Raw genomic sequence first — 27,308 nt, forward strand, 5'->3', positions numbered from 1 at the left:
TCCCAAATGCATGCTTCAATAGCAGAGAGAAGAAGATGCCGAATAATGTCGGGACCAACACGCATCCTTGTTTGGCTCCACTACGAGTAGTGAAGGGTTCTGATGAGCTGCCATTGTACTGAACAGCAGCACTCATGTCGTCATGGAATGACTTGATGATACTTTGGAGATTTGGGGGGACAGCCGACCTTGAGGAGAATCTGAAAGAGCCCATCCCAGCTGACGTTGAAAGCCTTGGTCAAGTCCATGAAAGCAACATAGAGGGGTTTCTGTTGTTCCCTGTACTTCTCCTGGAGATGACGGAGTGAGAAAATCATGTCAACAGTTGACCTCCTTGTACGAAAACCACGTTGGGACTAAGAGTAAACCCATTCTGCCAGAGTTTGTAGACTTGCCAGAGTTACACGAGCAAAGACTTTGCCAACAATACTCAAGAGGGAGATACCCCTGTAGTTGTTGCAGTCACTCCTATCATGCTTGTTCTTGTACAAAGTGACAATTTTGGAGTCGCGCATATCTTGTGGTACAGCTCCTTTCTTCCAGCACTGATGGAGGAAGGTTGGAGGTTGGAGGAGTGAGCTCTTGCAGTGCTTGATTAGGTCTGGAGGAATCCCATCATAGCCAGGAGCTTTCCCTGGGGCCAGACTGTCAATTGCCTTGCTGAGGTCCTCAATGGTTGGTTCGGAGTCGAGTTCATCCATGACTGGTAGACAATAGATTGCATCAATGGCTGAGCTAACAACAACATTTTCCCTCGAGTAAAGCTCAGAGTAGTGTTCTACCCAGCGTTCCATGTGCTTGCTTTTATCGGTGATTATTTCACTGCTGGATGACTTCAGGGGTGCTGTCTTGCTCTGTGATGGGCCAAGGGCCTTCTTGGTGTCATCGTACATCGATCTGATGTTGCCTGTCACAGCTGCTGTCTGAACGTCCTCACTGAGCTGGAGCTAGTACTCATTTGCGCACTGCCTTGCAGTCTGTTGCACTTTGCTTCTAGCAGCTCGAAGTGCCTGGAGTGTTTGGTCGGATGGTGAGCACTTGTACTCTGTGAGAGCTGCACGCTTGGCTTCGATGGCAGGAGTCACGATGTTGGACTTAGCCTCAAACCAGTCACTGCTCTTTGTGGGTCTTTCTTCCAATGATAGAGAGTGCTGATTAGTGGATGGTGTCACGAAGGTATGACCATTGTTCTGTTGTAGTATCTCCTTGTGAAGAGGTAGTCATAGTGCCGTGTACTGACTTGGCAAACTGGTCAACCTTTTCTGACTGTTTCATCTCTGTTGTGTTGATGCGAGGTTTTCCAACATGCTTGGAGAGGTGGATTTCCTTCAGACGTAGTTTGATCTTGCAGCATACTAAAGCATGATCCGTATCGCAGTCTGCACTGTGGTATGAGCGGGTAATTAGTACAGAGTTGATGAAAGAGCGCCTGGTGATGATCATGTCTAGTTGGCGCTAGTATTTAGACCGTGGATGTCGCCATGAGACCTTGTACTGCGACTTCGTCTGAAAGTAGGAGTTAGTTACACACAGTCCATGATAGGAGCAGAACTCCAGGAGACGTTGTCGATTGTCATTTATTTTGCCAATTCCAAAGTGGCCAAGACAAGATGGCCAGGAATCGTTATCAGTTCCCACTCTGAAGTTGAAATCACCAAGGAGAACGAGGTGCTCATCACTGGGAATATTCCTGATAACAGCTTCTAATTTGTCGTAGAACATGTCTTTTGCCTCAAAGGTGAAGTTCCAGGTAGGGGCATACACACTGACGAGAGATACTGGGCCATGACTGGTGTATAGTTGTGGGAAAAACATGTTTCAATGCAAGAAACATGTTTTGACATCAAACTAGGTGAGCAAATTATACTTTCATGGTTGATTCGATTCAATAGGAAAAGAAAGTTATTTCATACATAGTACATGATTCCCATAGATACTACAATCCCTCCAGAGGCAAGTTACCATGCTACCATTCCTCAGCATAAAGCAAAAGGAACAGGTCATCCTCTGCTCGCTTCTGCAATCACTATTATTTCAATGTGAGATTATTTTGGGTATAAGCTACCTGCGAGATCCTCCCCACTTGCAGTGTTAGCAGTTTTAAAATTCTAAATTTAAAGAAATGAGCCCCTTCCAATGCATACCTTAAATCTCTAACTCATCCCAAAGGAGAATGAGTCATTATGAAAATGTTCTATCCTGGAAACCAAGTCAAATATGAAAATTTAAATTGGATATTCCAAAGGAGCATTTATTTCATAATATGTACTGTGGTAATACAACAGAGAATGCCAATATTTCTTCTGCCAGAACATCAAGAACTGGCTTCTCTCCTCAGCATGAATGGTAAACCAAGATATTATGCATTTTTCAATAACTGTTCACAATTGCATTATGCTGTAAAACACATCGGGCAATTTCCAAAAGCAACATTGTGCTCAGTTCGGCAATGTACATATAAGCCATCAATGGGAGATTAAAGATTCAAATCACAATGCAAATCATGCAACATGGGATGCAATAAAGAGCACCAAACTGTCAAAAAATGTCTTTATTCCACCTATCCTCGCTTCCAAACAATACTTAGCATAAACAAATATTAATGTAGATATAAAATTTTACATACAAAAATTGGTTCCATGAAATTTACAAATAATTCTTTGAATATTTTAAAAATACTCCTAACATTCAAAAAAATAAGTTTTCAGAGATAGTTTGCAAAACAATAAAACTCAGCTGATGTGCAGACCTTATGGAAATTCTAATGAGTGAGCATCTGGCACTCCCTCCCTCTTACTAGGTGCCATGTCCTGCACTCCCTGCTCACCTGGTTTACTGAAAAATGTATTACAATAAAAAGGTGAATTAAAATATATTGCTCTATCAGTATAATAATTTGGAAAATCTGGTCCAGAACTAAACTCCTGAACATGCTGGATTTTTTTTTTAATTTTATTTTTATTTGGATAAGGTATTCACAAATAATACACAAACTTTTTTTTACATATATAACCTTTTCCATTTTTTATGTGAGTAAATCTATATTAATTTGTACATTCACAAGTGCACATTGAGATAATTTAGAAAATAACTAGGCACTCAAATAGACATTTATGTGCAATTGTAATTCCACTCTATTAAACTAAATAATGATAATAGTTGTTATAAAAAATATTAATAATAGTGGTTGAATACTAATTTCCATGCATCTCTTCTGGTCCATTTCTTTCTGGTCCAAATTTACCCCAGATCTTTTCTTTACTTGTGTTAATTCCACATTTTCCAAAAAAACCAGTAAAACATTGGAGCCAAGGGTACTTAGGTTAACACTATTACTATGTTGGTGGAACAAACAGTATAAACCATTTGGAGAGTCATCGAAAGTCTGCTCGCTCTGGGGTTATAAATTCAATCCATTTATTCTAAATTTGATTTTAAAAATTTCCCTTTTGAATTCTCAGAGAGTAGGTCATCTTTTCCATTTTAAATATTTCCAAAATGATTTCATGCCAATCTTCTAATGTAGGTGATGTTGGATTTAACCACTTTCTGGCGATTGATTTCTTACTTGCCGCTAAAAGGGCCTGCAGCAGCTTCATATCTTTCTTCTGTTCCAAAAACAATACATGCCCCAAGTAGAGAGTCTCAAAGTTCAGAGGTATCTGAGCCTTAAATACCTTAACTAATGTTCTGTGAATAGATTAGATTAGATTATGAGGACACGCAGTCCTCTTTTATTGTCATTTGGTAATGCATCCATTAAGAAATGATACAATATTCCTCCGGTGTGATATCACAGAAACACAGGACAGACCAAGACTGAAAAACTAACAAAAACCACATAATTATAACACATAGTTACAACAGTGCAACAATACCATAACTTGATGAAGAACAGGCCATGACACAGTAAAAAAAAGTTCAAAGTCTCTCAAAAGTCCAACATCTCACGCAGACGGGAGAAGGCTCTCCCTGCCATGCCCAACCACAGTCCAACTCTGAGTCACCCGAAAACTTCGAGCTCTGATCAGCCCTCCAACACCGACTACTGAGCACCAGCTCTGCCGAATGCTTCCACCTCAGCTTCAGTCGCCAGCAGCAGGCAAAGCCGGGGATTTTGGGGCCTTCCCGCCGGAGATTCTCGATCACACAGTAGCAGCGGCAGCAAACTGGGCATTTCAGAAATTTCTCCAGATATTCCTCTGCTTCTCACATCTGTCTCCATCAAATCAGAATTGTACACGGCGTCCTACTTACAAATACAATATCATTTCACCAGAGAGCTGTGCGCACTGCCATCTTCTCTTCTTGTCTTATATACCCTCCCAATATAAACTTAATTTAGGGCAACCCCAAAAAATATGGAAATGATTTGCCTCCTTGGAGCCACACCTTCTCCAACATGCCACATTTGTGTCTTTATATTTTTCCTGGTATGGGGTCTTGAAGTATCTTATGATATTTCTCCAACAATGTTCTCTCCAACTCAAAGAGTTAGTCGAAGACCACTGGAAGCTGCATATTTTCCCCCAAGCCTCCTCTGAAAGTACCAACCCTGCTTCTTTCTCCCACTTCTCTTTAATATACAATGTGTTTTCATTTTTGGCATGAGAGAGGGCAATATATAATCGAGAAATTGATTTACTTGGTATTGAACTGTAAGCCGAATTCAGAATCTTGAAAAATTCTAATTCTACTGTTGATGTCTGTATATCTACAACTCTGGTTAATATGATGTCGTACTTGAAGGTACCTAAAAAAGTCATTGTGTTCTAGGCCATGTTTGTCCTGCAGGGATTGAAAACTTTGTAATACACTCTTATTTGTGAATGAGAGGTAGGTTTCAAGAACTTTCTTTATTCACGTTCAAATCTTTTGAACATGCTGGATTAATGAAAATTTTCTATACCCTTCACAAATTGGAATCAAACTCAAGATTTTGACAAACCATAGCACAAATCACAAAGACTTATCAAAATTAGATAGTAACTACTTGTTGTACAGTTAACCTCCATCTGTTCACATTACTATACAGCATCTGCTCAAGTACCAAAGTTATATACACATGACCACATTATCAGTACATGTAAGAGTATGCCTGCACATACAACACTTCTCCAAAATAATACTCCCAGCTAGCTACACATACAAAGTGCTTAAAGTATAAAAACAAAGCATGTTTTTGAACCCCAATATCTTTGCTCTTAGGAGTCCACTCTAAAAGACTTTCAGATCTCTGAGTAGGACTTGCATTGAAGGAACTTCAAGAATCTCCTTTAGCTCAGATTAAAGAAAGTCACCTTGGCTATTTTAGTCTCACTTCACCTTACATCAGCTTCTAGGGCTACTTCAGGATCTAGTACAATACAACTCATATGAATTACACCACCACTTCCAGATTATGTGGAGCTAAAAGCCTATGTACGTTTCACTATCCATCCTGGAACCAGACAATGTAGCTTTATATCCCACTGGCCTTAACAATTCTCCAAAATTCGTGATGCTAGTTAGATGCTTTCTTTAATGGTCTGAAAACAACGATAACCTCAGCCTACACAAACGTTCTCATCTTTCTGCACTTTTGGTGCTGTGCTGATATGTACATAACAGCTAAGTCTTCCATTCCAACAGAGTGATGTGGCAAGATGGGAATCATTATGTAAAAACAAAATTTTCAAAATACCCAGCAGAACCAGCAGCAATCTACCTTTCTTTAGAAAAATGAATTGTTCTCTCTGCTTTGGATTATATATTCCAGTAAATTCAGATTTAATCACATGTCCATCGAAACATATTGAAGTCAACAACCAACACACCCAAGGATGTCTGGGGGCAGCCCACAAATGTCACCACACTGCTATGAAATGCCCATGATGAACAACATAAGCAACAGAACAGCCCCTTTCCCACCCCCTCACACACACAGACAGGCCTCATCTCCACTACACTTTGGTCTTTTTAGTTGCTCTCAACTCAACATGAAAATACATCTGAGTGATGACTAATTTTATGGTCATAACCAATATAGAAACATAGAAACATAGAAAATAGGTGCAGGAGTAGGCCATTCGGCCCTTCGAGCCTGCACCGCCATTTATTATGATCATGGCTGATCATCCAACTCAGAACCCAGCCTTCCCTCCATACCCCCTGACCCCTGTAGCCACAAGGGCCATATCTAACTTCCTTTTAAACATAGCTAATGAACTGGCCTCAACAGTTTGCTGTGGCAGAGAATTCCACAGATTCACCACTCTCTGTGTGAAGAAGTTTTTCCTAACCTCGGTCCTAAAAGGCTTCCCCTCTATCCTCAAACTGTGACCCCTCGTTCTAGACCTCCCCAACATCGGGAACAATCTTCCCGCATCTAGCCTGTCCAATCCCTTTAGGATCTTATACGTTTCAATCAGATCCCCCCTCAATCTTCTAAATTCCAACGAGTACAAGCCCAGTTCATCCAGTCTTTCTTCATATGAAAGACCTGCCATCCCAGGAATCAATCTGGTGAACCTTCTTTGTACTCCCTCTATGGCAAGGATGTCTTTCCTCAGATTAGGGGACCAAAACTGCACACAATACTCCAGGTGTGGTCTCACCAAGGCCTTGTACAACTGCAGTAGTACCTCCCTGCTCCTGTACTCGAATCCTCTCGCTATAAATGCCAGCATACCGTTCGCCTTTTTCACCGCCTGCTGTACCTGCATGCCCACTTTCAATGACTGGTGTATAATGACACCCAGGTCTCGTTGCACCTCCCCTTTTCCTAATCGGCCACCATTCAGATAATAATCTGTTTTCCTATTTTTGCCACCAAAGTGGATAACTTCACATTTATCCACATTAAATTGCATCTGCCATGAGTTTGCCCACTCACCCAACCTATCCCACAAGTATTAAAGAAGTGCCTTGTGCCTTTTGAAGGGTCACTTCATTTTCTTGTGGCTTTAATTTTCCAGAGCTTTTGACAATTAGCTCCGCTGATTCTGGGCTTCACTCTTTGCAAGGAAAGAAATGAACTTTAGGACCTTGACAACAAACCAAAATGACAGTTCACAATAACTAATAGTTATTGCATCCAATATTCTTTGATACATTAGATTTTATTTAAGAGAACAGTGCCTCAGAGTGCATTTTCAGCTTTGCACTGTACCTCCTGCAGAATACTATGGAGCAGCTAGGACCACTCAAGAATAATGGAGGTGGAGGATGTAGGTGAGGTCCTCAATAAGTACTGTGCATTATAATTTACCAAACAGATGGAGGACAGAGAGATCAGTATGGAGCATGCAAATTTGCTAGGGTATTTTGAGATGAAGGAAGTAGCATTGGGTCTCTTGAAGAACATTAAGATCATAAGACCATAAGACATAGGAGCAGAATTAGGCCATCTGGCCCATCAAGTCTGCTCCACCATTCAATCATGGCTGATCCTTTTTTTTTACATGGATAATTCCCCTGGTTATTTATATCAGGAAGAGATGAGATTGCTGGCTCCTTAACCAATATCTCTGTGTCTTCTCTAACCACAAGAGAGATCCTGGAGGACTAGCAAGTGGCTAAGAATGGAAACAGGGATAATCCTTGAAACTATAGACCAGCAAATCTCATGTCAATCGTTGCCAAGTTACTAGAGAGGATTCATAGGGATAGGATTTATGAGTAATTGGAAAATCATGGCCTAATCAGAAACAGTCAGCATGGCTTTGGGCAGGGCAAGTCAAGTCTTAGTTACTTGATTTCAATTTTTCAAGAAGCTGACAAAGGTCATTGATGAATGTTGAGCTCTGGCTGTTGTCTACATGGATTTTAGTAAGGTGTTTGAGTAGGTTTATCCAAAAGGTGCATGGGATCAGCAGTGAATTGGTTGATTACATTCAAAGTTAGCTTGCCCAGAAAAGGCGAGGGCTAGTGATCGATGGGACCAAGACAGGCTGAAGGCCCATGACCCATGGTTTTCCACAGGATCTGTACTGGGACCTCTGCTACTTGTGATACATATAAATAACCTGCATGAAAACATAGATAGCTGGCAGTTAGTAAGTTTTTAGATGATACAAGAATGGTGGTGTTTTGGATAGCATAGAAGACTAGTATAGGATACAGCAGGACACATATAAGCTCCAGATATGGGCAGAGAAATGACAGATGGCAAGTACCCCAGCCAAATGCGCTACTTATTTGGAGATCAGATGTAAAGAGACAGTACACTGTTAATGGCAACTTCATAGCTCCCTGAAAGTGACTACAAAAGGTAGGTTGGGTGGTAAAGCAGGCATATAGCATGCTTGCCTTTATTAATTACAGAACTCAGTTCAAGAGTTGGGAAGTTATGTTATAACTTTATGAAACTCTGGTTAGGCCCCAATGCATTCAGTTCTCATCTCCCATTACAGGACTTTGGAAAGGGTGCAGATGAGGTTTACCAAAATGCTGCCTGGATTAGAGGAGAGGTGCTTTCAAGAGAGGTTGGACAAACTCAGGTTGTTTTCCCTGGAATGGCAAAGGCTGAGGGGAGATCTGATAGAGGTTTAAAAGATTATGAGACGCATAGATGGACAGCCAGTGTCTTTTTCCCCAGGGTTGAAACGTCTAACACCAGAGGGTGCTAGATGCCTGAAATATGGGGACATGCTGGAGGCACACACAATAGAAGAATTCAAGCTCTTAAGGACACATGAACATGAATTAAATGGAAGGATTTTCATATTAAGTAGGCAGAAGGGATTAGTTTAGGGAACATCTTAATTAACTCAGCACAATATTATGGGCCAAAGGGCCTGTTCCTGTACTGTTCTATGTTCTATGTTCTGCAAAAGAGTGGTCTGAAATATATCTTAAAATTTCTTCCAAATATACAAATGAATGCTACAGCAGACTGGTTATGTCAGAGTTTTCTACCAACTTTAACCTTTATCTCAAACCCACACTGATTATAGCCTCTTCTTTTCTTGGATTCTCCAGGGTAACTATCTTCTGACTGTAATTACTAGTGAGATCTTTGTCCTGGAAGTTGTTTTTTTTAAATCACCTGGACTGCATGTACACTATTTTCAGACATAAAATACTTGACTTCTGGAAGAAACAAACACTGTGATGAGGTGCTCCACTACAACAATAACACAGTCCCCTGGTACCTCCATGGAATACAGTAAACAACTTTGAAAGACATGCACAACACAGCAATTGATCGATATAGATCACTGTTCAAGGTACTAATATTGAATGAAATGTCCTGCACCTCTCTGTTGCTTTCCATGAATGTTGTTAGTGAACAGCTTATATCATTATGTAAGTTTTCTCATGCCATATAGATCTTATACTGTGGACTCTGCCATCAAAGAGCTCCATCCAAAGATTCCTCAAAATTACAATATTTGGCAGATTCTTGTCAACTTACAAAACCACTAAATTTCCCCAGCCCCATTCTTGCAGGTTCTAAATTTGTAACCACTTAAAGCCATGGTGTTCAGGGCGGTTGTAACACTTTTTAAAAATGTATTTATTGCGACAGCATGGTATAGGCCTTTCCTGTGCTTCGAATCACGCCGCCAGCAATCCCACGATTTAATCTTAGCCTAATCACAGAACGATTTACAATAATCAATTAAGCTACCAATCAGTAGGCCTTTGTACTGTGTGTGTGTGTGTGTGGTGGGGGGGGGGGGGAGAAACCAGAGCACCCAGAGGAAACCCACATGGTCATGAGGAGAACGTACAAACTTCTTCCAGGCAGTAGTGGGAAATGAACCCAGGTCACTGGTACTGTGAAGCATTGTGCTAACCACTACACCAGGGGTTCCCAACCTTTTTTGCACCACAGACAGGTTTATTATTGACAATATTCTCGCAGACCGGCCGACCCGGGGGGGGGGGGGGTAGGGTTGCCAACGGACAAGAGTAACTGTCAAATACGTTGTGTTTACCCCGAGAAGACTACAATTACCATGAAGCCTTGCACGGGCACCTGTATGCGCATGTGAGTACATGCCAATTTTTTTTTCCTACAAATCGTTTTTGGCCATTCTGTTGGTGGGGGGGGGCGTTGTTAATCACGACTGGAATACAGAAGATCAGTCAACTATAAGTCACTTTTTAGTGGCTAATACACTCAATTTCGTTTCTAAAAGGGTTTATCTAACGAATTTAATATTAAACACACCGCATCTTTTCCTCGCATGAATATAGTGATAAGTCAATTACTGTATCAGTCACTTATAAGTCAATAACATCATATTTTAAGTAACGTTTGGATATTAAACACACAGCACATATTTTCCCCGTATGAACATATAAAATCATTGCAACACACCAATATCGCTGAATCAGTGAGCCCTGGGCTTGTTTTCCTGCAACAACACGGTCCAATGGAGGGGTGATGGGAGACAGCGATACTCAAAGGGGGTTCCTTATGTCCAGTCTATTCCGCAATTTAGTTTTCGTTGCATTCATTGCAGAGAGACGTTGCAAATGGAAGCAACGTTTTCAGTGCTTCTGTGGATATCTCAGGATATTTAGCCTTGACTTTGATCCAGAATGCCGGCAGAGACGTTATGTCAAACATACTTTTCAGCCCGCTGTCATTTGCAAGCTTGAGGAGTTGACCTTCTTCCCGCGCTGACATGGATGACGCGTGCGTAATGACCTTGCGTGCATTCAAGCTCAACAGAGGGCGTGACAGGGAATGAGGAAAGGTGCAGTTGACTCATATCGCAAAATCATATCGTTTCCTCGCAGCCCGGTAGCACATGCTTTGTGGCCTACCACCAGTCCGCGGCCTGGTAGTTGGGGACCGTTGCACTACACTACCTATAAGCCACAGGGGCATTGGGAAGCAGCAAGTCAGATTTTAAAGAAAGAATGCAGAGCACCTCCAATCCAATTTCTTTCAACAAGATTGCTTTCTATTGCTGATACTTGTGGGCAAATGTAGAAAAAAACTTTCAGTTATTTGATAAATTATTCAGTATCCTTTAGCCACCTAGATTCCAAATGTCTCTAAAGTAAGCTTTTGATCATTACCATAATTTTGTCACCTTCTTTCACTAAAAGGAACACTGTGCACTTATGCCCTGCCAATATCTGTGCACCAGTGCAGCCCATCATGTGCGTTGGCCTTTTCTGTGCACGTTGACTTGACTCATGACGTACTGACAGTTTGGAACATCCATGGTAGTAATTTCGGAAGCACCACAACTCTGGATACTGCCCTCAAATATCCGAGCAGTGTTATTTTACTGTACTGAAGCTCCAGAATCAACCATGTTAAAAGAGATGTCTATTTGACCATATTAAACTAAGTGTAGAAAAGAAGGTTGGGTATGCCAAGTCCACACACACTCTTCCCAACCAAGATCGCTGAGCACATGATTGTATGGTCTATTCTCAAACAAACATCCACAAGCAACTCACAGAAATCACTCTTTTATATCCCTCCCAGCAATGTGAATGAGTTTGCACGTCCTAGTAATTACAATACCAACGGTTGCAATGGCAATAGTATACGACAAAAAATCTACAAGCAATGACCTTCGTTTAAACTTGTTTTAAAGGAATGTCAGTTCATCTTAATCAATAACTTATTGCAGTTTATTCCATGTAACTTCGGTCGCTCACATTCCTGTAGTGTCTCATGCATGCCACCCTGTCCAAGGGAGAGCTAGGTATCAATAATATCCTCTGACTCACCGTAAACAGGACCACAGGAGATTTGTAACCTGTTGTTGCAGCAAGTGAATTTTCAGTTCAGTGGTCCTAGGCACCAGTCATTTTCATTCGTGGTATATCTAAGATTTAGAAATAAAAGAATCAACGTAAATGTACAGCACTTCCAGGAAGTTTTTACGGTGCAGAACTGAACGTCACAGTAATTATTATGCATTTCCTGCCCCCTTCGATGAAACTCACCAACGTTTATCATGAAGTCAACACCAGTCTCCGTATTTCCAAGGGAATGCAAAAACAAATCAAAAGTTTGCTTTTCCCCTGACTGGGTAAATGTTTAGGTTGCTGGTGAAAACATAAAGCAGCCGCGTGAAACCCTCGCCTTCACACAGTGGGATCTCGAACAGCAAATAAAATATCTGCCTCCAAAGCAAGCAAAACAACACCTTGTTGTCCAGTCACATCACGGGCCTGCAGCATCCCCAAACCGGCGATGGTCACACAGCCGCTTGGCGCCTGGAGGGAGCGGGTGCTGGGACTCTACAGTCTGGGGAATTTGGGCAAGTTAACGCGAGCGCTGCGGCGCGGCTACACTCACCGATATCGGCCTCTCACCGTCAACTGCCGACGGGCAAAGGCCGCACTCGACTACCCGGCCCACGCATCTGACACTAACCCTGGCCTTAAGCCCCGCTGTCCTCGGACCTAACCTGAGCACGTCCCGGCCTGTAAACCACCCGCACTTCCTTAACGCAGAAAAATCAACGGAGGAGAACCATCACACCTTTGCCTCTCTCCCTCTCGCTCGCAACGCTGCGGAGGAAGGAAGCCTGGTCGCACCGGAAGGGGAGGGTACAACATAAAGCAACCAGGCCCCACAGCAACAGGAAAATTACTCTTACGTTATTAAATTATCGACATGGATAATCCATTACAACGGGATATTCGGTCCATCAGTCTATCCGCAGGTTTGACTGTCAGGAGCCCCTTTCCCACCCTCATACTATGAACATCTCCCCCTATTCCAGGAGACAGAGAACTTTAGGGAAGACTGCAGCACAAATGTCAGTATGATTTCATGGTGAAGGGCTTTAATTGTATGAATGTGCTCAATCTTAAGTGAAGACTGCGAGGCTGTTCTATTTTTCGAATGGGGATTTTTAGAGAAAATCTGTATATTAAAAAAAATGAAAGGTCGAGACTGTAGAAGCCATGGAAAGTTGTTGATTGGAAGAATTAAATAAAAGAACTAGTGAATAAAATCTTGTTTTATTCAGTGACTGGTTAGAATTGAGAATGTATTGCCGAGGTGGGAGGAAGGGGGACAGAAAGTAAAACTGAGATGCTGGAATCTGAAGGAAAAACAGAAATGCTGGAAGAACTTATCCAGTCAATAAGACATGGGAGCAGAACTAGGTTATTTGGCCCATCCAGTCTGCTCTGCCATTTCATCATGGCTGATCCAATTCCCTAACAATCCCATTCTCCTGACTTTTCCCCGTAACCTTTCACACCTTGACTAATCAAGAATCTATCAATCTGTCTTAAATACACCTGATGACCTGGCCTCCACAGCCACCTGTGGCAACAAATTCCACAGATTCACCACCATCTGGCTAGAGAAATTCCTCCTCATCTCTGTTCTAAATGGACTATTCTGAGGCTGTGCCCTCTGGTCCTACACTCCCCCACCATGGGAAACATCCTCTCCAATCCACTCTGTCTAGGTCTTTCAATGTTCTATAGGTTTCAATGAGATCCCCCTCATTCTTCTGAATTCCAGCAACTAAAAGCCCAGAGCCATCATTCTCATGAACCTCCTCTGAACTCACTCCAATGTCAGCACATCCTTTCTTCAATAAGCCCAAAACTGCTCACAATATTCCCAAGTGAAGCCTCACAAGTGCCTTATAAAACATCAGCATTACACCTTTGCTTTTATATGCTAGTCCTTTCGAAATGAATGCAAATGTTGCATTTGCTTTCCTCACCACTAACTCAACCTGCAAATTAACCTTTAGTGAATCCTGCACAAGGATGCGCAAATTCCTTTACACCTCACATTTTTGATTTTCTCCACATTCAGAAAATAGTCTATGCTTTTATTCTTTCTACAGAATTGCATGACCATGCACTTCCCAACACTGTATTCCATCTGCCACTTCTTTGCCCATTCTTCTAATCTGTCCAAATCTTTCTGGCAGCTTTCCTGCTTCCTCAACACTACCTATCCCTCTACCTATCTTCATATCGTCCACAAACCTTTCCACAAAGCTATCTATTCCAGACATCCCACCCTGCAAAAACTCATTTCAGGGAGGTAGCACCATCAATTTGCGGGAGAGGTGGGATGTCTGCAATAGAGTAGCTGTTTAGCAGCTGGCCAGCTAGTTTAAATAACATTAGCTATGCTAATGAACGAATGACACCTGTTAAACTCACCTCAACATGTCTTTTACAGTCTTAACCCACCATGGGCAATAGAAAAGCCACTGTTGCAAACAGTGCAGCGAGCAATACTGTCATTATTTTGACCCTATTAGGCAGGGGTACACCTCAGTGTAGTCTGGGGTGACGTACGTTTATATTTTTTTGGAACACTCTGCCATGGCGCTCGTGCTCTCTCTCTCTCTCTCTCTCTCTCTCTCTCTCTCTCTCTCTCTCTCGCGCTCTCTCTCTCTCTCTCGCGCTCTCTCTTGCTTTTCTCTCGCTCGCTCTCAAAAAAATTGATTTCCGTGATATTGTTTATCATTTGCGGGCATCAGGAAGCCACTATTACTATGCGGGAGATCCCGGGAAGTTGCGGGAGAGGTGGGATGTCTGCTATTCCATCATTCAAATCATTAATATACAACGTAAAAAGAAACTGTATCAACTCCGACCCCTGCAGAACACCACTAGTCACCATTAGCCAAATAGACAAGGCTCCCTTTATCCACACTCTTTGCCTCCTGCCAATCAACCAATGCTCTCTCCGTTGCTAGTATTTTTTCCTATAATACCACAGGCGCTTATCTTCTTAAGCAGCCTCATGTGCAGCACCTATCTGAAAATCCAAGCACACAACATCCACCAATTCTTATTTGACTATTCTGCTTGTTATTTCCTCAAAGAATCCCAACAGATTTGTCAGGCAAGATTTTCCGTTGGCCTATTTTATCATTTGCCTCCAAGTACCCCAAAACCACATCCTTAATAATTGACACCAACATCTTCCCAGTCACTGAGGTCAGACGAACTGGTCTGTAATTTATTTTCTTCCTTCTTGAAGAATGGAGTGACGTTTGCAATTTTCCAATATTCCAGAACCTAGATATTCTTTAAAGATCATTGCTAATGCCTCTGCAATCTTTTCAGCCACCTCTTTCAGAACCCTGGTGCATAGATCATCTGGTCCAGGTGACTTATCTACCATCAGACCTTTCAGTTTCCCAAGCACCTTCTCCCTAATAATCACAACTGCATTCACTTCTGCTCCCTGACCCTGCGAACTTCCAGCATATTGCTAGTGTTTTCCACAGTAAAGACTCTTGCAAATATTATCCGTGTAAGCGGAACAAGTGCTACACATGCCCTTACACTTCCTCCCTTACCACCATTCAGGGCCCCAAACAGTCCTTCCAGGTGAGGCATCACTTCACCTGTGAGTCGGCTGGGGTGATATACTGCGTCCGGTGCTCCCGATGTGGCCTTTTATACATTGGTGAGACCCGACGCAGACTGGGAGACCGCTTTGCTGAACATCTACGCTCTGTCCGCCAGAGAAAGCAGGATCTCCCAGTGGCCACACATTTTAATTCCACATCCCATTCCCATTCTGATATGTCTATCCACAGCCTCCTCTACTGTAAAGATGAAGCCACACTCAGGTTGGAGGAACAACACCTTATATTCCGTCTGGGTAGCCTCCAACCTGATGGCATGAACATTGACTTCTCTAACTTCCGCTAGGCCCCACCTCCCCCTCGTACCCCAGCTGTTACTCATTTTTATGCACACATTCTTTCTCTCACTCTCCTTTTTCTCCCTCTGTCCCTCTGAATATACCTCTTGCCCATCCTCTGGGTCACCCCCCCCCGTCTTTCTCCCTAGGCCTCCTGTCCCATGATCCTCTCGTATCCCCTTTTGCCTATCACCTGTCCAGCTCTCGGCTCTATCCCTCCCCCTCCTGTCTTCTCCTATCATTTTGCATCTCCCCCTCCCCCTCCAGCTTTCAAATCCCTTACTCACTCTTCCTTCAGTTAGTCCTGACGAAGGGTCTCGGCCTGAAACGTCGACTGCGCCTCTTCCTATAGATGCTGCCTGGCCTGCTGCGTTCACCAGCAACTTTGATGTATGTTGCTTGAATTTCCAGCATCTGCAGAATTCCTGTTGTTTGCAAATATTTATTCAGTTCATTCACCATTCACTTGTTCCCCATTACTACCTTTACAGCATCATTTTCCAGCAGTTTAATATCTACTTTCATTTCTCTTTTAGTCTTCATCTATCTGGAAAAAAAGAGATTTGGTATCCCCTTTGATATTGTTGGCTAGCTTAACTTCATATTGCATCTCCCCCCCATGATTTTTAGTTTTTTTTTAAAGTTTCCCAATCCTCTAACTTCCTACTAATCTTTGCTCTATTATATACTCTTTGTTTTGCTTTCATGTTGGCTTTGACATCCCTTGTCAGCCACGGTTGTGTCGTCTTGCCTTTAGACTACTTCTTCTTTGGGATGTATCTATCCCGCACCTTCCAAATTGCTCACAGAAACTCCAGTCATTGCTGCTCAACTGTCATCCCTGCTAGTATCCCCTTCCAATCAACTTTAGCCAGCTCCTCTCTCATGCCTTTGTAATTCCCTTTGGTCCGCTGTAATGCTGATATATCTGACTTTAGCTTCTCCCTCTCAGACTGCAGGATGAATTCTATCGTATTGTAATTATTGCCTCCTAGAGGTTCCTTTGCCTTAAGCTCCCTAATCAAATCTGATTCATTACACAACACCCAATCCAGAATAGCTGATCCCCTAGTGGGCTCAAACACAAGCTGCTCTAAAAAGCCACCTTATACATATTCTGCAAAATCTCTCTTGGAATCCAGCACCAACCTGATTTTCCCAATCTACCTGCATATTAAAATCCCCCATGGCTATCATAACAGTGCCCTTCTGACAAGCCTTTTCCACACCCATTGTAATCTGTAGCCCACATCCTAGCTACTGTTCAGAAGTCTATATATAACTCCCATCAGAATCTTTTTACACTTGCAGTTTCTTACCTCTATGCACACTCTAAAGTCAAGCAGCTTCTGTGGAAACAGAAATCAAGGGATGTTCTTTAATCTTTGCATAAGTAGTTAGTGGGGTCAGATTCGGATGTGGCATTCTAAAGGGTACTAGAAAAGTAGATGAAAGAAGATTTGCAGGGCTATATGGAAAAGACAGGAGTGGCTAGATCATTCTGGCTAAATGGTCTCCACTCCTCCTTGAACCTTTCAGTGATTCTAAATTCTCAATCGTATGTTATTTAATTTCCCCTTAAATTCATATTTTCAATTCTAATCACCTTTCAGGTAAAGAACTTTGTCCTGATCTATTCATAGGTACCTTGCAATTATAGCTTCTAGTCCTTCACTCTCCCACAAGCTGAGATGACATCATACCAAACATTATCAACCCTTCTGCATTCTTAAAAGACCTCTAACAAGTCACTCTGCAAGCTTCACTTTTCTCCACAGAAGAGTGCCTTTTTTGTAGCTTACCTTGTGAATTTCTTTTGGACCCTCTCAAAATGCTTTTATGTTCCTTTTAGAAATAAAATGAAAATTGAACACAATATTTACAAATATTTGAATATCAAATTCTATCATCTAACTTATGAACATATGAATTAGAAGCAGGATTATGCAACTCAACCTGATTCCACTTTCATTCGATCATGGCTAATCTGACAGCCTCAACCCCTTATTTCCATCTATCTACAGTAACTTTCATTTCTGTTTCCCTCTGCCTTAAAATATGCAAACTTTTTGGTTTCCACTGCCCTTCCAGGAAGTAAGTTCATGGACTTACACTGAGAAATTGAAACTTACTATATCTCTATCGTTAATAGATAATCCTTTATTTTTTAACAGTGAAACAATTTTCCACATCCCTCTGTCACATCCTATAAGGATCTTAAATATTTTAATTAAGTCCTCTTTCACTCCTCTAAACTCAAGCAATACAAGCCTAGGCCACCTAACCTTTCTTCATAAGACTCTATTAGTCTAGTAAACCTTCCCTGAGGTGCCCCCAAAGCTTTACCACCCTTAAGTATGGAGACCAATACCATAAAGAATATTCCAGATATGATTCCAGCAATCTTACTCCCTAATGCCTTCAGCATTCAAATGTAATCATCCTAATTACTTACATCCCTGCAAATAAGCATTCAGAGAACCATGCATTAAGGTACCCAGATCACTCTGCATCTCAACTTTGCGATTTTTAGATAATATGCATTTTAAATATCAAAAAGAATGATTTCATATTTTCCCAGTCCACTTGCCAAATTTTTGCCTTAGCCTATTTACTGTATATCTCCTATATGCCACCTGTCATTTTCACAATGCACTTTCCTATCTATCTTGGCAGAAAGGAATCAGCAAGTTACAATGTTGAGGCCCCCAGCATTCATACCTGTGGCATAATATTCATTACAACTTTCCAAACGGGGGGGAAAAAAGCTCCATTTAGGCCTGCTCCCTGTATTCTGTTAGATAATCTCATGTCTACAATAATGCAATACCTTGCACACCATCAACTTTCATCTTCCTCAATAATTTTTCAAGCAAAACCCTTCCTAATGTCTTATTGGAAATCTATGTAAAGGGCTTCAGCTGCTGCCCTGTTATCCACAGTACATGTTGCTTCTCCCAAGAATTCCAATAAATTTTGATTAACATGATTTCCATTTCACAAAACCATGCCTGATTTTGTTTTCTAGATGTCCTATCATAACATTTTAAAGTGCTCCAACATTAAGATTGATGTTAAAATAACTTCAAAGTTCAAAGTAAATGTATTATTGTCAAAGTACATATCTGTCAGCATATATTACCTTGATTGTGATAATATCTTCTCCTCACTGACGATCAACACTGGCAAATCTCAGAGGTGTGTGCTTAGCCCACTGCTGTACTCTCACTATACCCATGATTGTGTGGCTAGGTATAGCTCAAATACCATCTATAAATTTGCTGATGATACAACCATTTGTTGATAGAATCTCAGATGGAGATAAGGGGCACAGAAGTGAGGTATACCAGCTAGATGAGTGGTGTTGCAGAAATAACCTTGCATTCAATGTCAGCATGACGAAAGAGCTGATTGTGGAGTTCAGGAAGGGTAAGATGAGGGAACAGGAACCAATCCTCAGAGAGGGATCAGAAGTGGAGAGAGTGAGCAATTTCAAATTCCTGAGTGTCAAGATATCTGAGGATCTAACCTGGTCCCAATATATTGATGCATCTATAAAGAAGGCAAGACAGTAGCTATATTTCATTAGGAGTTTGAAGAGATTTAGTTTGTCAATTAAAACACTCGAAAACTTCTATAGATGTACCATGGAGAGCATTCTGACAGGCTGCATCACTGTCTGGTACCGGGGTGGGGGGAGGGTGGTAACTGCACAGAACTGAAAGAAGCTACAGGAAGTTGTAAAATTAGTCCATCTTGGGTACTAGCCTCCATAGTACCCAAGACATCTTCAAGGAGCAGTGCAATGTCTATAAAGGCGACATCCATAACTAAAGACTCCTATAACTCAGGGCATGCCCTCTTATCATTTTTACTGTCAGGAAGGAGGTACAGAAGCCTGAAGACACAGACTCAGCGATTCAGGAACAGCTTCCTTCCCTCTGCCATCCGATTTATAAATGGACTTTGAACCCATGAACACTACCTCACTTTTTTATATATATTATTTCTGTTTTTGCACTATTTTAATCTACTCAATATACACATTTATACTTACTGTAATTGACTTACTTATTTTCTCTTTCTATATTATCATGTATTGCATTGTACTGCTGCTGCTAAGTTAACAAATTTCACAACACATGCCGATGATAATAAACCTGATTCTGATTCATGTTCTTGCAGACATTCACAGGAAAATAAAGAAACATTATCAAATTTATGAAAAACTATAAATAAGAAAGACTGACAATGTGCAAAAGATGACAAATCATGCAAATAATAAAAAGTAAATAATATTGAGAAAATAAGTTGTAGAGTCCTTGAAAGTTGGTCAATGGCTCGTGGAGTCAGTTCAGTGTTGAGGTGAGTGGAGTTATCCACGCTGGTTCAGGAGCCTGTTGGTTGAGGGGTAATAACTGTTCTTTAACATGGTTGTGTGGGACCTAAGGCTTCTGTACCTCCTGCTGATGGTAACAAGAAGAGAGCATGGCCTGGATGATGGTGTCCTTGATAATGGCTGCTGTTTTCTTGTGGCAGCGCTTCTCATAAATGTGCTTGATGAAAGGGTTTTGTCTGATGGACTGCACTGTATCCACCACTTTTTGTAGACTTTTTTGTTCCTAGGCATTGACGTTTCCATAACTGGCTATGAAACAATCAGTCAGGATACTCTCCATTGTGCATCTACAGAAGTTTGTCAAAGTTTTAGATGACATGCTGTATCTATGCAAACTTCTAAAAAAGTAAAGGCACTTCTTTGTGATGGTATTTATATGCTGGTCCCAGGTAATATCCTCTGATATTACCAAGCCAAGGAATTTAAAGTTACTAACTACTGTTCCCTCTAAGCTGTACTGGAGCATGGCTGCGCAGTAAGTGAAATGCTCCCACACATATAGACTTCGGGAATTTTCTTTTATATAATATTAATATAATTTTGAAAGCAATAATTAACAAGCTACAGTCACAGTATTTTGGTGGTACCTTTTATTGGAGTAACAAAGTGAAAGATCTGTTTGCATACACTGTACAAGTTCTGACATCGATTCATCCGCCTGTTATTCGATTCACTCAATGTGTGTTGAATCACTTGAATAATAGATTTCTTGATGATGAGTTAAGAGAATGGCAAGCTTTTGACCCTGTTGCTATTGCAAACACAACTAATTTTGAATTTGGAAAAGGGAATGTTGTACGACTGACAAAAATTACTCAGCTACGACTAAGGTGTTGTCTCAAAAATATCGCAGCAAAACTATGACATCAAATTTTTCATTTCTGACAAAGGTGAGGCTGGTTTAATTAAGACGTTCATTGATAAGTTGAACTAAGTTCATAGAAACAAAGAATTTGAAGAACTGTCAATTCTCGTTGACATCGTTGGAATATTTCATGCTTCCTGTGCTGTCTGCAAATGTGGATTCAGTCAAATGTAAATTCAGAAACAGATTAGAAGTAGATTTTGGATGATCTAATGAGGATTAAGGCATACCTAGACAGCGCTTACAGACAATGGATTTGTAATAAAGACAGATGAGAAAGAGTTTATGAAACATGAAAGATGTTCTCAGTTGTACTGCATTTCATTATACCCTTCAATTAATGAATAAAATCAAAAGTATGTGATTTTTCAATTTTCATTCTAAATATTCATAGTATGCACGTTACAAAAAGATTAAATACCGCACAGTTTTCAGGCCATGTAAAAAATTTCAACCCACAGCAATGGTTGGTCCACACAGCAGTAAAAAAGGGAACTTTGTTATTGACATTCTCCATCTCTGATCCCCAGATGAAGACTGGCTCATGGACTGCTTTCTTCTTTCTCCTGAAGTTAATAATCAGCTCTTTGGTTTACTGACGTTGAGTGAGAGGTTGTGGTTACTGCACCATTCACCAGGTTTTCAATCTCCCTCCTGTATGCCAATTCATCACTACTTTAGATTCAGCCAACAACAGTAGTGTCACCAGCAAACTTAAATATAGCATTAAAGTTGAACTCATCCACACAATCATAGGTATTAAGCAAGTAGAGCAGGGGGCTAACTACACAGCCTTGTGGTGCATCTGTGCTGGTGCTGATTGTGGAGGAAGAGATGTTGTTGCCAATCCATACTGACTGGGGTCTGCAAGTGAGGATCAGGTTCCACAGGGAGGTATCGAGGCCTAGGTCCTGGAGCTTAGTGATTAGTTTTGAGGGGATGATATTGTTGAATTTAAAGAGAAGAGAGATGAACTGGCCTGTAAAATCTACTTTACTGTCTTTTTTGAATAAAAGCATTACATTTGATACGTCCCAATCTAATGCACCTTTCCCCAACTCTCAAAGAATTTTGAAAAATCGCAAACTAACATCAATTATCTCATTAGCCATTTTAAGTCCTCCAGGATGAGGATCATCAGGACCTGGAGATTTGTACTCTACTGCACTGACGGTTTGCTGACCGCTGTCCTAAGTGAAGGTTACTTATTTGAGTTCATCCTTCTCAGTACCTGATTTTTGGGCTGATGCCTCCAAGAGGACCACATCCTTGTCGTGGTTTGAAGACCTGTGTGCCTCAATAACCAGGAGACCTATGATGGCTGGAGTCAGAGCTTTATGCTTTGACTCTTGGTGGAGTCACCCATGCTAAACAGGTCAAAAGGTAGAGGCCAGACTAAGAGTGGGGGAGTTCAGCTTAGTGCTAACAACCCTCTCTGGTAAAAACAAAACTGTTACAGAAACGGCAATGACAAATCTTTCTACATCAGAATGTGATGGTGTTCCAGAGTCTCCATCCAAGATTTGCATGGCTGAGAGTAGTGAAAACTGAGAGGAAGCTGCCGGCACGATGAAGGAAGACCTGAACACTACCAGAGATGGAGCACCTTGTTACTTGTATCCTCTACAATGAAGTCTTATGCAAGGGACCTGTTTAATTTATCTGCCATTTCCTTGTTTCCCCATTATTATTTCCCTAGTTTCACTTTCTATAGGACCAATGCTATGTTACCTTTTGAACATACGAGAAATTCTTATTACATTGTATTTCAAGTCTATTCCTCCAAAATTTCCCCTAGTTCTGGATTTGGCCTTGTGTACCTGCATTATTAATTTGATGAGCAAGTGATAATCACTGCACAAGACTCTCATCTTTAAATTGTCCCCAGTAACTATGGTTACAAAGGCAATTGTTATCACTATTATCATTATTATTTTAATTTTTTTCTCAGCTCAACTGGTAAAACTTGAGATGTGGACATAGGCAAGAACACTCATTTCTCAATTGCTAGGATCTTTTGGACTTTCCTAGTGGTGTTTAGTATCATGGCTTTTTGAAGATTTACACCGAATTTTCTGGAACTCCACTGGTAACCGGCAGCCAGCCAGAATAGTATCCCTTTATTCCCACTCTCTGTTTTCTGCCGATCAGCCAATGCTCCACCCATACTAGTAACTTACCTATAACTCCATGGGCTCTTATCTTGCTAAGCAGCCTCATGTGCGGCACCTTGTCAAAGGCCTTCTGAAAATCGAAGTACACCACATCTACTACATCTCCTTCATCTTTCCTCAAAAAAATGCAGTAGGTTAGTCAGGCAGGATTTTCCTTTCAGGAAACCATGCTGGCTTTGGCCTATCTTGTCATGTGCCTCCAGGTATTTGGTTATCTCATCCCTAACATTCGATTCCAACAACTTTCCAACCACTGATGTCAGGCTAATAGGTCTATAGTTTCCTTTCTGCTGCCTCCCAACTTTCTTAAGTAGTGGAATAACATTTGCAATTTTCCAGTCACCTGGGACATTGCCAGAATCTATCAATTCTTGAAAGATCATTGTTAATGCCTCCACAATCTCTCCAGCTACTTCCTTCAGAACCCAAGGGTGCATTCCATTAGGTCCAGATTTATCCACCCTCAGACCGTTAAGCTTCCCGAGCAACTTCTCAGTCGTAATTTTCACTGCACATACTTCACTTCCCTGACACTCTTGAATGTCCAGCGTACTGCAGATGTCTTCCACTGTGAAGACTGATGCAAAATATGCATTCAGTTCCTCTGCCATCTCTGCGTCTCTCATTACAATATCTCCAACGTTATTTTCTATTGGTCCTATATCTACCCTCAACTCTCTTTTACCCGTTATATACTTAAAAAAGCTTTTAGTATCTTCTTTGATATTAGACGCCAGCTTCATTTCATAATTCATCTTTTCCTTCCTATTGACCTTCTTAGTTTCCTTCCGCAAGTTTTTAAAAGCTTCCCAATCCTCTACCTTTTATGAGTTTGTATTTTAAGGCAAGATTTTGGTGAATGATGATTGCCAGTTGATTGTCCCTGTGTAAGCAACCAGATTGAGTTAAACTGCTGCAGGATCCTGTAATATGTTGGATTGTTTTGGTTTCTCTTGGCATTTTCTGCACGTTCAATGTGCATGCTTGATCCTTATTAGTCCTCCCAAAAAGCATCAACTTGCAATGAATTCTATTTGCATTTGTTCTATCTATCTTACTACATCATCAATATCATCCTATAGCCTATGACTGGCCTGCTCACTATTAACAATGCAATTACCATACAACTTCAAACTTACTAATCTTACTTCCAACATTCATATCCAAAATCTTTAATGTATGTAACAAACAGTAATTACTCCCTGTAGTACACCATTGTTCTCAGGGTTTCAGTAACAAGAGCAACTCTCCACTATCATAAGAATCTTGGTGAATTGGTTTATTACTGTTACGTGTACCAAGATACAGAGAAAAGCTTATCATGCTTACTGTTCACACCGACCATTCCATTACTCAGTGTGTTGAGATACAACAAGGTAAAACAATAACAGAATTCAGAATAATGTGCAACAGCTACAGAGAGAGTGTAGTGCAGGTAAACAATAAGGTGAAAAATCATAACAAGGCAGATTTTGAGATCTGGAGTCTATTTTATTGCACTAGGGAACCATCAATAATCTTATAACAGCAGGACAGAAACTGTCCTTGAGCCTGGTGGTACATGCTTTCAGGCTTTTGTATGTTCGCTCAATGGCGGAGAGGAGAAAAGAGCTTGCCCAGGTCAGGAGGGGACAGATTATGCTGGCTGCTTTACAAAGGCAGCAAGAAATGTAGATAAGTGTCCTTGGAAGGAAGATTTCCATGATGTGCTGAGCTGTGTCTGCAAATCTCCCATGTTTTAAATTATTTTGTTATTTGTAATATGAAATATACAATTACAAGCACTAAGCTGCACATTCCACTTGAAAACACACATTTTCGAAGGCAACTGATTTGCAGTAAATAGGAGAGTAATTCTTTGTTGTAAATATGTACAAAATTAATTATTGTTGAGCCTTAAAGACATTAAATGGAACTGAATGCATTATTCAAAACAATGACATCATTAAAATAATCAAGTGTCATTATTCTTCTGCAGCAGCAAAAAAAATCAATAGAATCAGAATTTTTCAATTCATCTGCACCCACATAATTAAATGATTGATATGATGCCAAATTTGGGACTTCTTGTTGCAAAGGAGGACTGAGATAAACTCTGTAATCTATACGTTCATATATCCAATAAATTAATTGCAGAACTGCCTTTATCGTAATTACAAGCACTCTATTGTTCAATTAAGATTAAATGACATTCGATTGTTTAGACAAATCAAGCCAGAGATAATAAAGGCTTTTCACCCTCAGTGAAATAGCGTGCCAGAACGGAAAACTGATCACATTTTGATTAAATCTCATGATAGAGTGACTCGATGGTCTGGTACTATTTCGGAAAATGGAAGAACGAATTATTCTTACACAAATGGAAAAGGCAAAACGACTTAAGGAATTCAACTATATTTTCAATGAAAAAGGCCAACTGAGACACATCGAAACGAACCAACCATTTGTTTTCAAGCAGCACAATGCAATGAATTTGGACCATGAGTGGTACACTGCCTTCGGAACCATTTTAGCCGAGTACATATATGAACTATTAGAGAAGGGATGTGGATTGAAACGACTCTACGTTCCTGAAGATGCCGCAGAGGATGAGCCAAAAAGTTTTTGTTTCATGAGCGAAAGTGCTCTAAATGCTCCTTCAAAGTTAATTGTTTTCGTCCAAGATCGCGGGGTTACGCGGGCTGGTGCATGGTCCCAACAATTGATTGTGCACGATTGTCTGGACACGGGCACACAAATCCCCTTCATTAAACGAGCTCTAAGCGAGCAATATGAGGTCATGGTATTAAATCCCAATGACAACTTCCTGGCAATCGAGACGGGCCATTCCGCAGATGCGGAATGTCCTCAAACTGAACACAAGGTTGAAAAGCTAAAAAGGGGGGTTGAAAGTCATGAACAGCATATATTGTACATTTGGGACCACTTCCTATCCGAATGTGCTCCCATGAGTGTGGCGTTCGTTGTTCACGGCTATGGTGGCTTGGCGTTTGTGAGTCTGTTAACTGAACGTTCAGAGGTGATGAACAAAGTATATACCGTGGCGTTCATAAATTCTAATCACGATGTAGATCATCAGGATGTTGGCCCAGCGGAACGGGACTGGATCGCAAAGAACTGCCGTAAATGGTTACTGAGCAACAAACCTCTGGACAAGCCCGTCAGCTCTATGAGGGCCGACTGTCCACAAGTTTCGGCAGGCACCGAAAACCATGATTTGGCGCCTGCATCTTGCTTGCACCCTATTTTCAAGTATTTGAAGAAAGTTTCAAATACACAGAAAACTAACCAATTCACTAGGTCGCCAATTGTTACAAGACGTTCAAGCAAGGAAAAACCAAGAAGAACATCTGACAGTAATTAGCAACCAAGAGTAGCTCGTCTAAAATATCGACTTATGTTCTCCACACATACACTAACACGTTTTCAGCTGCCGTGTTAACACTTTGCCTTGTAATGACAGGTAGAATTGTTTGGTTATTTAATGAATCATTTTTGGCAATTAACAATGTTGTGGTGCGTGTGGTCTATTGCTGTGCCTAGCTGGCTGGGTCGTACTAAACTCTGCTTTAACTTTGAAAGAATTTGGTTTTCTGAGGCCATTCGCGACTATTCAAGAATGTAAAGCTTCCCAGAAATAACATTGCGTTAGTATTTTTCTCTTAAGGAATTTTGCTTTCGAGCCTGAAAATTTGATATTTCGGGAAACATTTCCCGTTCCTTTCTATAATCGCTGGAAATAAAAGGTAAGGTGTTCGTCGAACGAGGAAGTAAAGACTGTACATTTCACCTTTTATTGCCAATAATACCGCGTAAAGCCCAAACAGCAAGCGACCATCGACACTGGTTGTTTCCGAATATAATTGGCGAACTGCGTTTCAACCTCCTTTTCACGCTTCGAATGGAGACCTCAACTTTTGGATCTTAAACTTGCAGACATCCCACCCTGCAAAAACTCATTTCAGGGAGGTAGCGCCGTCAATTTGCGGGAGACTTCCGGGAGAGGTGGGATGTCTGCAATAGAGTAGCTCCTTAGCAGTTGGCCAGCTAGTTTAAATAACGTTAGCTATGCTAACGAACGAATGACACCTGTTAAACTCACCTCAACGTGTCTTTTACAGTCTTAACCCACCATGGGCAATAGAAAAGCCACTGTTGCAAACAGTGCAGCGAGCAACATTGTCATTATTTTGACCCTATTAGGCAGGGGTACACTTTAGGGTAGTCTGGGGTGACGTACGTTTTATATTTTTTGGAACACTCTGT

The 27,308-nt window shown here is 41.1% G+C and overlaps 2 protein-coding genes across 7 annotated transcripts in view; one reads left to right on the top strand and one right to left on the bottom strand.

Moving 5' to 3' along the window:
- senp7 (SUMO specific peptidase 7) overlaps positions 1-12,905 on the bottom strand; it is a 119,487-nt gene extending 106,582 nt beyond the window's left edge. For 3 of the 6 annotated variants that reach the window (XM_063050555.1, XM_063050556.1, XM_063050551.1), the window contains exons 1-2: positions 11,905-12,905; positions 11,686-11,783 (exon numbers count right to left, since the gene is read on the bottom strand). The gene's annotated coding sequence lies outside the window, so the exon portion shown is untranslated. The remainder of the gene's footprint in view (positions 1-11,685; positions 11,784-11,904) is intronic. The other 3 variants (XM_063050554.1, XM_063050553.1, XM_063050552.1) reach the window with 3 other exon arrangements.
- LOC134347772 (putative protein ARB2BP) lies at positions 12,581-26,406 on the top strand. Its single transcript, XM_063050176.1, is given in 4 exon segments — positions 12,581-12,629; positions 20,551-20,833; positions 25,295-25,358; positions 25,360-26,406. Coding segments are annotated over 4 exon segments (1,443 nt in total).
- Positions 26,407-27,308: the final 902 nt, after the last annotated feature.

This window comes from Mobula hypostoma, chromosome 6 (assembly GCF_963921235.1).
Source record: "Mobula hypostoma chromosome 6, sMobHyp1.1, whole genome shotgun sequence".
NCBI lineage: Eukaryota > Metazoa > Chordata > Chondrichthyes > Myliobatiformes > Myliobatidae > Mobula > Mobula hypostoma.